The sequence below is a fragment of the Pseudopipra pipra genome, chromosome 9 (genome assembly GCF_036250125.1).
Source record: "Pseudopipra pipra isolate bDixPip1 chromosome 9, bDixPip1.hap1, whole genome shotgun sequence".
Classification (NCBI taxonomy): Eukaryota; Metazoa; Chordata; class Aves; order Passeriformes; family Pipridae; genus Pseudopipra; species Pseudopipra pipra.
Genome location: NC_087557.1, coordinates 13,326,790 through 13,339,002, shown reverse-complemented (window position 1 = coordinate 13,339,002; position 12,213 = coordinate 13,326,790). Strand labels below are relative to the sequence as shown.

Below are 12,213 nucleotides of genomic sequence, written 5' to 3'. Positions count from 1 at the left end.
CTTTAAGGACTCGGTGCGACTGCAGACATGATATTCTAGCCCACTACAAGGACCTCCTGATGTTTTGAAAGCCTCCAAGGAAGTACCACGCATCAAAAAGGGCAACACCTACCTGACATCCCACCATATGTGGTCCTCAGTCCTCTACCAACTGCTGGCCAAGGTGTGCTGTCTGCTTTCAGTCCCATCAGTCCTGACACAGTGTTGGTGGCTGTAACACCATCTGCGCCACCTGTGAAAGAAAAGGTCAGTCACTTTTTGTTAAATCATGTGTATAAGAACAGGAGAGGAAAAAATACAAGAGAAAACCTGTGAAACTCTGAAATAACTAGGAATTCAAATAAAGAGCTGAAGGGCAAAAGCAACAAACTGCAAGCAGATGTGCAAAAAGGTCCTTAAGACCAATCCTGGGCTGATAAATTTAGCATTAGCTTCAAGGCAGGCTGTATTAGCTGAAAGAGCTGTAAGGGCTGTAAGACAGCATGTGCAAAACACTGGGGCTGACAGGCACATCTCTGCCCTTCAGCTGTGTGGGCCAGAACTTGTTAGAGTGGTTGTTCATGACCTGAGGGTACCCCAGGACAGGGGCCACCTCCTGCAAGCTTCTGAGCAGCAAGACAGTGTGACACAGAAACAATGACCACGGTTCTAAGTGACAGATTAATGCACCTACTTGCAAACTTACTTCCTCTCATGTTGTACTTTAAGCTCTAAAGAAAAAAAAATACAGTTTGAAATGGTGTATTTTTGTTTTCTCAGGACACACATGTAATTTTTACTACTAAATACAGGAATAGGGGAATTAACAGTGGTATGGTAAACATAAATATGACAGAAGTAAGAGTGTGCAGGCAAACACATACAAACATATACAGTTTATTGTTAACAGTCTACCATGGTTCTCTTCACATATTGCTATATTTTAGATGCATGGACCTTTGATCGTTGTGCTTATTCTAAATAGATCAAACAACCTATTTTCATATTAGTTTCTGTTATTCCAGTAACACTCCTATCATATCCCATCCAGTAGATTCGTAAATCTGCACAGCTTGTGCACTGGAGTCACTCACCTTCCTGCGCAGCCGTTGCAATATTCACAATATCAGTGACATTTGGGGTCAGCTTGGCAAAGAAAGGAATTTGAACAGCTTGTCTAACCCAGCGACAGATGTTCCGTACCAGCTCTGGATCCTGTTCAAATAGGTCAGATAAATACAGAACATAATTAAAAGTAATATGAACAAAAGGTACATCAAGGAAATAGAAAACTTTGCTATAAGTGGCTATACTGCAATTTTGTGAAATTGCGCATCAGAACTGAACCTTGTCTCATTAGTTAACTTATTTCAGACACATCGAATAACTGCAAATCCAATACAGAAAGGTTAGTGCGTGAGAAAAAAATAAATTTTTTTTCAAAAAGACAAAAATATCACAAAACATTCCCTTCCCAGAGAGAGGAAAACACTATTTTGGATGACAGAGATTTTCTTTACCTATTTATTTCAAAATTTACTTTTCAGTTTTAATGACTCACTCTATGTAAGGTATACCAAAACTAAGCAGTATCCTATGGAATAATGTGAACCTGAAGCATTGGATGATTGTGCCTCGATCAGAACAAGGATGAATCGAGGTTCTAGGGCTATCAGAACACAATTCAGCATTTATGAACTCTGAGAATAGCTCAGGATGGCCACACTGTAAATGAAAGATCAAAAACTTCTCTGTTAAAGCCAGCAATCAAAATCTTCGAGTGTTGGCTTTTCCTGATTTCCAGGCATTTACTTCCCTTAAGGAATAGGTCTAATGTAGACAGTAATCAACTATCCTTTCCATTGAGAATAGCTCAGTGGAACTAACATCTGCATCTGGTGCATGTAATGGTTGTTGTTCAATATAACTCCTAGTATGGGTTCTTCTTTTTTTTTCTGTTGCCAATTGATAATGCTCTTCAACAAATACCTTAAAGTTTGCAATACTGATCCATGTAGAATGTGGTGCATGTTCTGGTTAAAAATTGAATGGTGCTATCACAAGATTTAGGATTTACTACAAGTATTACCTATGAGTCGGCTATTTGGTACTGCAGCAATTATTTACATTTACTAAGTCTTTATCACTCAGATAATTAAATGTCATATATTAATTATTTCCTCCCATTTGGATATTGTAAAAACTCAGAAACCTGGATTGCTATGTAGTAACTGAGAAAGGGATGGGACTAAATGAAGTTTAGTTTAAAACAATCCGGTGGACAGCAAGGTTGCCAGTCTAGTGAACACACAGGAACTATCCCCCTGTTGTTTGTTCTTTTTACACCAATGGTTACATGCAAACAAAAAACCCCACGGGCTGTGTTCCTAGAAAGAACACAGTGCTTGACATGAACAGTAAAACCCTAAGACTTAGCTGTGCCATTCCTATAAAAACAGTGATCTCCCCGCCCATGCAGCTTCCATGAAATATGTATGAACACTGCACCAGCAGTATGAAAGTAGTTGCATCTTTGACTTTCATTTCTGTTTTGAATTTCCTTGAGGCCCAATGCAGAAATGATAGCCCCTCTAGAAGACATGAATTGTATATCCTTTATGTTAATTCTTCTCCTTAGAAATCCTTGTAATAACGTTCAGGATGTTGGCACCACATAACTCATTATGCTGACTTCATTGTGCTTATAGTGCTGCCATAAAAATTCTTACTCCTACACACACTAATGCTTTAAAAAATACAATTATTTTAATCTACACTGAATAACTTGTTCAGAGATGTCTTTCATACAAAACCAATTTTCACCCTAGTTTGTCTTTCTTAATAAATAATAATTGACTAATTTTTTTTTCTCCAAAAGTAAGTAAAGATCTTTATTTTCAATCATTCTGCTTCTCACACACCAAGATTAATGCAATGAATGCAATGGAACAGTCTTCTATTTCTCAAGCTAATAAACAGTTCAAATATCTGATTGCACAGCACATGATTAGACAAAGCCCTTAAAAGGCTCACTTGTATCAGCCTTGGAAAACTGCCCATTTTTGTTACCAATAAAACCACAGGTAAATTAACAGGAAAATAATTTGAAAATTCAACTGAAGGAAAAAATAGGAATGTTTAGCAAGGAAACATACAAAAAAATGAAACAAAAGTGAACACAGTGCTTTGCTGTATAGTGAGACAGTCAGTGGAAAGGTGATAAATTTTATACAAAAAATTAGAATTTCCATTAAATTTGACAATTTTGGACTGAAAAAGCTATTTCTAAAGGTGATTTTTTTCTCCCATAATATTTTATCTAATTTATTTGCTCTTGAAATAAATATCACATGAAGATAATACTGGCTAACTTTAAAAAACTACTGTTTACCCTTGCACCACACCCAAAACACACACACACACAAGCATAATGTATCTCTCTGCTTCCCTTTTCAGTGCGAGTCCTGATGGAGCACCCAGATGATCCATTTTCTACCCTCCTCCTCCACCTCCTTGCTCTGCTCTGGCTCCAGACCCTCCTGCTCAGATTCCTCCCAGTGCAGTGGCCAACACCAGTGAGCCACCTCAGCCCATCCTCTCTCCCCTCACCCCAGTGGTCACAGACTAAGCTTCCCTGCTGCCAGAGGGACTTCTATGCCATGAAGTCACTCCACGAGAATACCAGTGCTCTACAGGCAACTAACATATTCTCAAAAAGTAATAATATCCATGCCTGGTTTTATTTTTTAACTCTCATTTTCTTCTTTAGATCATTCAGAAAAGTTATTTGTTAATTTATAAATTTCATAATTCTCTACTATATTTGCACTGAGGACTTGGAAAAATGCATCATAAGCATTCAGATGATTGAAAACAGAAGATATTCATGTCAATGGACAGCTAATTTTCATAGGAAATGAATAAACTACATTTATATAAACCATGAGAAGTTCACTGGGTGGTGCACAACCTCTTCACAGAAATCTGCCTTTAGACTAAGAACAATTTGCAGAGGTCACACAAGAACACAAATTTTGAGAAACATTAAAGTGATCAGAAACATAATTTACTTCTAAATGCAATCATTGACTAAAGAAATGCAGTTCAAAACTTCAGATTTCTGAGAATATTAATTTGTCATATTCAGCAAAGTTTTAAACTTGGGTTCAAATTCAACAACATGAGTAGCATGATACCAAAAACTAGTTTTGAAGAGGTTATGTACGGGCTTTATTTTGCCTAATTACTTCCGCTGATTGAGGGTCTCCCACCTACCTGGATTTCTGAAAGACTGACTCCAATTTACAAATTGGTTTTACTGATTCTAAGCAGAGGTTGGACTTATAAAACTTTCAGGGATGAGCATATAACTTGTGAAAGAATGAATCCTGAGGTGTGTAAATCACATTATAAAAAATACCTGTCACTCCTAATACAACATAAATATCTTTTTTTATCCCAATCCAACTTTACAAAAGTGCCTGCAGCTTTTATCATTGATAAAGTGGTTGATGAAGCCTGCATAGTTAAGAAATATTTTCTAAATGGCTTGATAAGTAAAATGTAATAACATAAGCCGTAAAAACAGATGGGCATTTGTATTCGCAAAATCAACAATATCAACTAAATAAAATACTATTCTGCTTAATTTAGTACATTTAGTAATGCTTTTGGTTCAGAGTCTACCATGTTGCTATAAATTATCTTCTTTCATTACACATAACTAGGTTTGTTGGTTCTCTTATTAACAATGATACAGTGAGATTGTTACAGAATGTGTAGCATAATTTTCCACTGTGTGTCAATCCAGAAGAATGAACAAATGCTTCAATGGACTGTGACATCCATTGCTACCACACTTCATTAATCTGCTGTATTTTTATTTTTTTTTAAACAAACCCTATCTAAATAAAAGCTTGGTAAAATTAACATCAGCTAAAAGATAATATTGATTCATGCAGTGTACCTACAGGAATCTGTTGGCAATTTAATACCACATAAAGTCTCTTTTGGTATGAGCTGTACATCAGCGTGTCTTCTGTCTTCCTGTTCTTAATCAAATATTGCTTGTTTATTCCAAAGGCACAGGAGATTTGAATGTTACAGGGGTTGTCTTTTTACTTCCCTAAGCAGCAGTACAGAATCATTTTTCCTGAATATTCATTATAGCCTTGGGCTAGATGGAGCTTTTAATCCTAACTACTCATTGCCAATGGGTAGATATACTAGAGGAAAAACAACCATTCACCTTTTTTTCTAAATGATCACATGATAAGCTTAACTACAACCATAACTATAAGACCTCAGAAATTAAAGCAGCAAGTTGTCTACTGATTGCATTTGGCATCAGTAATGAGATGAATCCCCTGGCCTATCACCCCCAAGGCAGATACATCCTGCATGTTTAAAAAGGAGCATGAAAATGCTGTGCATGGAGTAGGTCACCTCTCCTTGTGTTTCATGGAAAGAAAAAAAACCATGATGAGATTACCACATAAATGTCTGGCTGCAGATTTTTGGAAATTTTTATTGTGACCTGTTTTCAATGTTCTTGCAGGGTTCTCATTTTTACACTATCCTGTTACTGCACAATATTTACACCATATCCAGAACACCTCTCTGAGGTAGGAAAGCATGATTATACTTGTTCAGTAAATGGAGAGAGGAAAGTCAGATAGCCTGAGGTGCACCTCCTACAACTCACCTTGCTTTGCTGCCCAGTTTTTACTAAATCATTTGCATAAGGCCCCAAAAAGGTTTGTCTGGAAGAAACTGCACTTGATTCTTTGGAATACCATAGATAATTGGAATAATTTGGAATAACCATGAGATACTCTCCCCAGTAACAACAGAAATATTTTTCATACTTGAATTTAAATAGTTTTTCAGACTACTTGAGTAATGCAAAAGATAGAAATATAACTACTTTAGGGTAACAAACATGTGTTTCCTAACTATGCAAATAGTCCTCAGGAAGCACATACGTGTGAAAGCGTGTACATATGTGTGTGTGCACATATAAAGAATACAAATGTCAGTCTGAAAGATGTCATAAAAATAAACTTGTTCCCCCAAAACCTTAATAAGAAAGGTTACCACTAAGTAGAGCACATTAGCTGATCTTGTCTAATTAGTGCCACATAAAATGGACCATAAATAATGGTAGCAGTTCTGTCTCACTAAGAACAGGATAAGGACTTGTGCAGTTGTGGAAAGTATGAAAACATAACTTTTCTCAGACAAAATGCTGACTTCACATATGTATGAAGGTTTCCTTACATAGGACTACCAGATTTATCATCACAGGTCACACTGATGATTTGTGCAAACCCATTATCCTGACTGTGCTGGGAAGTTCTAGATGGCACAAAGAGTGTTGCAAGATTCATTAAGACTTTGCATGTAAACTCCTTAAACCTCATCCATCACTGATTAAAATGACCTAAACAAAAAGTTGCAGATATTAAAATACTTTATTGTATTTAACGCAAGCGTTAAGTCTCATCTGCCTCATACATAAAAGTCTTTGATTGCCACATACCTATTCTCATATATATCTCTTGCCAATGAGTTTTATAGCTAAATCATGCATTATTTCAGCATGTTTGCAATTTTAAATACTGACAGTAAGTTACAGAGGACTTATTTTGTCTTTTTATTAACAGACATGGGATTCCTTATATACAGTTAGTAGGCAAGTGGCATCGAGAGTCCCTCATCGTTGCATTCTTCTCATGGCAGATTTTCTTTCTAAACTGGCTCTTCAGAAAGATTTTGTATCCCTTTATACCTATTATCATTAGAGGAATTTTTCATATGAAAAAATGTTCTACAGTTAACTTCCTCATTCTGAACAGTAGATAAATTTTCCAAGGATGGGAAAAGGAGAGAGTTCCTTAAAATATGAAGAAAAAGTAAAAGTAGGGGAATTCCAGTTTAAAAGATCGCAAATCAGTATCTTTAGCTTTCACCACTTTTTTTTAGTGTATATATATATTACTATTGATCTTTTCCACAGCTCTTTTCTCCCTCCTACTATGAGAGGCCCAACACTGTCTTCATAAAACTGCCTCTCTCTAAACCTACACAAAATTTCCACAGTACCTAAATACAGAATTGCAGTCAATCACTATAGCAAAAGAGTCACCATTGCAGAATCTCATGGTTAATTTTACTGTCTTCTTACTGTCTTCTTAGGTTGTGCATTTGTCCCATTTCAAACTTAATTAAAGCTAACAATTCTTTTAAAGCCTGTCAAAAAAAGGGAAGGATTTCCCAGGATGGAAGACGAATAACTCTCCACTTCTCATCTGGAGTAAAAAATTCTTCCTCATTTCTCAGGAAATTTGACAGCTTTTGGTCAACATCTATTGACCGCAGCTGTCAAGAAGAAAGAAATGAGGCAGTTTAACCTAAGGCAGAAATAACAGTTTTCACAGTTGTATGTGAAGCTATCCATATATATTAGGAAAAATTAAAAAAAATGCCCAAATTACTTCAGAGGCTTTGGGTTAGCCTGGTCAGTCTCACAAAAATGTAGCTGCTGGTTGAGAGTCTATATCCTTCTGGCAAGATAACGGCAGTATGGGAATTCACGTACCTTTTGCAGTTGTATTGTTTTTTTGCATGAGATCCTAGGTATACTAGTTGAGCCAAAACAAACAAACAAAAGAACCCCACATTTCAAAAGCTCATTAAATATCTTCAATAAAATGGTACAGAAAAATCCTATTCAGGATAAAAATTCAAAAACATCCAAAAATGGATAATTTCATATTTTGTTCCAGTAGGATAAAAATGTTTCATTCCAGTTTAGGCCTTCAGCTTTTTTTGATTAACTTGTACTTTGAAACAAGAGGTCTTTTCAATATGAAGGGATGTTGTAGAGGGTTTTTCTGGGGAAAGAACTGCTAAAAGATCAGAGATTCAGATGAGAAAAATGAAGCAAATTTCACATAGTTACCATTTAACTAAACTACCATAGCAACAATACGCACTGAGACTACTGCTCACTGGTTTAATTCAAGGACATATTTATTTTTTACTCTCTTACATACTCTAAAATGCTCCTTTACTTAAGAAAGTCTTTTAAAACAAGTCTACTGGGTAAATTAAGACATTTATGTTGTTTCTACATAGTAAAATGTTCTCTTTATAATTTGAACAAAACCTGTAATATTTTTAAACTGAAAAGATATCTTATTTAACTAAACAAGTCCTACTAGTGAAACAAGCACATTTTTGCTTACAAAATACTGCAGATTAAGATGCAGAAGTATAGCTTTGAAAATATAGTTTTTATATTCTTTCTTTTGCTTATAGTCTTTTCACTCAGACAAAAACATTACCACTTGAGACAATGTAAAGACTGTATTTTTATCTTGTATTTTAATTTGAAAAAATATTTATAGAGAGTAATGACTCCCAATTCATAGATGTTTTCACCAAAGTAAAAATCTAAGCAAGAGCTGAGAGACTTGATTCAAGTTCCACTTGGGGGAGCCTAATTGAGATTCTCCTTTTCTTCCAGTGATACTAATGTGTCACTGGACAAAATCAAGTCACTCTGGATTAGGTCCAGGCTTTGGTCATGGCTGAGCTGAGAAGTCAAAGCTCTGAGACCCTGTCTATACTGAGAGAGATAACAGTGGGTATTGAGAAAAGCCAGCATGAGATTGTGACACTACTGTGGCTGCTATTTCTCAAAGGAGTCACAGGCTCTTCTCAGGCTACTTTGAAAAACTGGAAGAACAAATTGGTGCAAATAAAAGAACAGAACTATAAATTTAAATGTGTTCAACCAAATAATCCTGAAAAGACACACAAAAGGTTTTTACAGAATCAGAATTTCAATTTTAGCAGATCCTCATTTCCCTCTTCTGTCTTACTCTCCTTTGGTATCAAAATAACTATTTCTCCCTACTTCAGCTCTACAATTAGAACCTTTGAAAGATGTTAAAAGCACAAGAAAAATAGCCTTTGATCACCTCACTCTATTCCAAATTAAAAAAAAGAACAATAAGTTGTTGCAGTGTTTCTTTATTGTACTACACTACTGGAGCTGCACAAATGAACGATGCTTAACAGTACATCAAAACACAGACAAAAAACCACCCCCAAACAAAAAGAACCCGCTCCAACAGGTATTAACATATCACATCTAAAAGCTGTCAATTTTAACACAGGTCAGTATCCAATCTCAAGAACACATTTATCAAAGTGCTGTGTTGATGATCCACTTTGGACACCTTATTAGCAGCATGGCACTCCTATATCCCTTCTTTGATGATGTCACACCTCATGACTGAAAACCAATGTGCAGACAAGGTCAAAAATGAGCTGTAGATTTTTGATTGACCAGTAAACAAAAGTACAAAACATATATTTGCGCTGGGAGTTAGAACAACAATTAGAGTAATGTCAAGATCAAGCACAACTTAAAAGGTTGGTGGCTGCCTTTAGTCAGCTTTGTAATTACTCCTTTTCAGATCACAGAAACGCTTTTTGTTTTCTCCCCAGCACTACAAGGAAACAATTGAATTTATTTTGAAAACTGATTCTCTGTGTAGGTGGTCAAACCATAATATTTTTCCTTGTTCCGAATGTTTGGGTTTTGTTTCACTTACTTTTAATTTAAAAATGTTAATCTAAGCACCCAGAAGAAACATCACTCTTAGAAAACTTTCTACTTTTAAAATTAACTTTAAGGTTTTTTATATATGTTTATAGTTATCTTGCATGATAGGAAAAATTCTCTTTTTGTTTCATTGAGATATGTCAGTTAAAACTGTAGCAATCACACAATTTATAGCTATTGATTTTAATGCAATATTAAGAGTCAGACGATTTTTTTTGGTTGTCAGAATAAACATTAATAGTAGTTGCCTGAAAGCGTGATGCACAGATTGGCAGTTCAAATTAACAAATTATTTGTTCCAGTACCAATTGGGCTTAAACATTCTAAGTGAAAAATGTGAAACCGCACATTTACCTAATATAAACTTCTTAGACATCCTAACTGGAAAGATTTATTTATCAACAGCATTGGTATATGTGAAGTGTTGACTAATAAAAATGCCTTTTTACCCCTGATAGACAAAAATATTTTATCTTGGTTGTTTCTAACCAACCAAACCAATGTTTCTTGTAGCACTGTGAAAAAGTGGTATGCAGCATGATTAAACAATATTTCAGCTCTTTAGTTCATGCAGAGGTCACCTGCTAGAAGGCATAAAGATTTGATTAGGTTTACGTCATACATGAAATATTCTAAAGGGAAGCACAGAACCCAAACATATGAGAGCTACAGCTACAAATAGCTTTCTCTTGTGGTCAGGTAGGCAAGCCCTGTCCTTTCCTATAATAATGAGGCAGAAGATACTAAATAGTTGAGGAAATTATAAACCTTTGAAACAACTAAATTAGGGAATGTAAAACCTGTGCTCTGAGAAGAATTTGCCATTCAGTTTTTAAATGATCATCAAATGGTCTTGTATTGAGATTTGTCCTACTGTAAAGAGCAAGATTCCCAGCAAACTGTCTAACTTTACCAGGAGCTGAGGTAAAATGTAAAAAAGTATGACATTAGTCCTGAAAATTCTTGTGTAGGTAGTGAAGAGACTAGTTAACACACTGTTAATTAACTTTATCAAACAGTGGGATAAAACTGAAATCATAGAAAGAAAAAGCTATTAATGTGCACTGTGTGAATAACTTTTATTGTACAACAAGATAAACAACCTTAAAATATTTTATCTTACCTCAACACTTACTTGTTGGTGATCATTTCCTTTCCAATAAATCCTGTTTACCAGATACCATCGTTATGAAAAACTGCAATAACTTTATGCTGCAACCACATATCCAAAGGCAATCCACAGGGTCTGGACATTTAACCACAGAAATATGCTTGCCTGAGTTTTCTACAATTCCCTTTTCTGAAAAGTTCTCAGGGCATTAAATACAATTTCAAAAACAAGTATAGGTTGCCATTTGGTTTAAAAAAAATAATGGTTTTGTTTCTTTACAGGAACCACTCACTATATGCTTCATTGTAGTTAGACTACTGAAGTCTTATTAAAATAGCCAAGATCTTTTTGTTTCCTTTTTAAACAGTGGCAGGTCAGTGATATTTTGGCCAAACTAATCTTCATTGTGACACCTGTCAAACATAATGTGAATTTCAGCAGAAATGCTTCCATCACAGTGAGACTAAAAATAAGGGTATCCTCAAATCGCTTTCATGTCTTCATGATTTCCAAGGAAAGAGAATCACCTTTACATTTTCTAATGCATTATATTATATTTTCTAAATATATTCCGCAGAGAATGCTTTCCATACATAAATATAAGTCACCACACATAAACAGTATTTAAAACCTTATTAACAGCCATAGCATGTCATTAAAAAATTTCAGCAAGTTGGTAGTGCTGTTAACATTACTGTCCTATTTATAATCCCTTTTTATTTTCCATTTTGTCTTTTGAGTAATTCAATTAAAAATCCTTCAAAGCAATAAAAGTGGATTAAATGTTGTCAAACCACAATATAAAATTACAGAATAGTGTTCTGAGGATGAATTTATTAAACTTTGGATCTTAATTCATTTCTTCTTGAGTGTATGAAAGAAGAATTCTTAAGACAAAACACCAATTAACTGTCATGATTCATTATTAAGTATTGTCTTCTTTTACATACTACAAAAAATTGAATATATGAGGACATAAAGGACACATGGAAGAAATCCATTTAAATCACAACATTTAATCACACCTGAATCTTGCAAGGGCAACAGAAAAGAAAATGAATCCTCAGGTACCAGAGGAAGGTGACCATAAAGTCATCAAGCTTTTCCTGCACAGATTTCCAGTGAAATAGCTCATGAATCAACTGTTACTTTGGAAGCAACTCAGCAAAGGGTTTAGTTTATGAGGAAAGTTTTAAAGAAGGAATGAATGGAAAAGGAAAAGAAACAGACACATCTGAAAGTAGGGAAGGTGAAAAAAGTAATCCAAACAGGTTAAACAACAAAACCAAATTATCATAAAGTACCATGTTTGACCATGATCAGTGTGGGACCAGGAACCTAAGTCCACAAAATACATCTCCTGGCCTGCAAAAGAGTGTGCTTAGATCTACATTTGCAGGAGTTGGAGGAGGCAATCAGCAGCATCCTTGAACACCCCAGATTCCCTCCCAGCAAAACAACACCCAGCATAGCACATCTCTGCACA

The 12,213-nt window shown here is 35.3% G+C and overlaps 1 protein-coding gene across 9 annotated transcripts in view; it reads right to left on the bottom strand.

Annotated features, from left to right (window-relative positions):
- The window catches only part of DPYD (dihydropyrimidine dehydrogenase), a 337,796-nt gene that overhangs the window by 88,251 nt on the left and 237,332 nt on the right, over positions 1-12,213 (bottom strand). For 8 of the 9 annotated variants that reach the window (XR_010432716.1, XM_064664686.1, XM_064664689.1 and 5 more), the window contains 2 exons: positions 1,074-1,194; positions 113-232 (listed from right to left, as the gene is read on the bottom strand). Coding sequence is in view for 8 of the 9 variants with exons in the window: in XM_064664686.1 (XP_064520756.1) it covers positions 113-232; positions 1,074-1,194 (241 nt within the window). In the remaining variant the exon portion in view is untranslated. Of the gene's footprint in view, positions 1-112; positions 233-666; positions 711-1,073; positions 1,195-12,213 lie in introns of those variants that run through there. The other variant, XM_064664694.1, reaches the window with a different exon arrangement.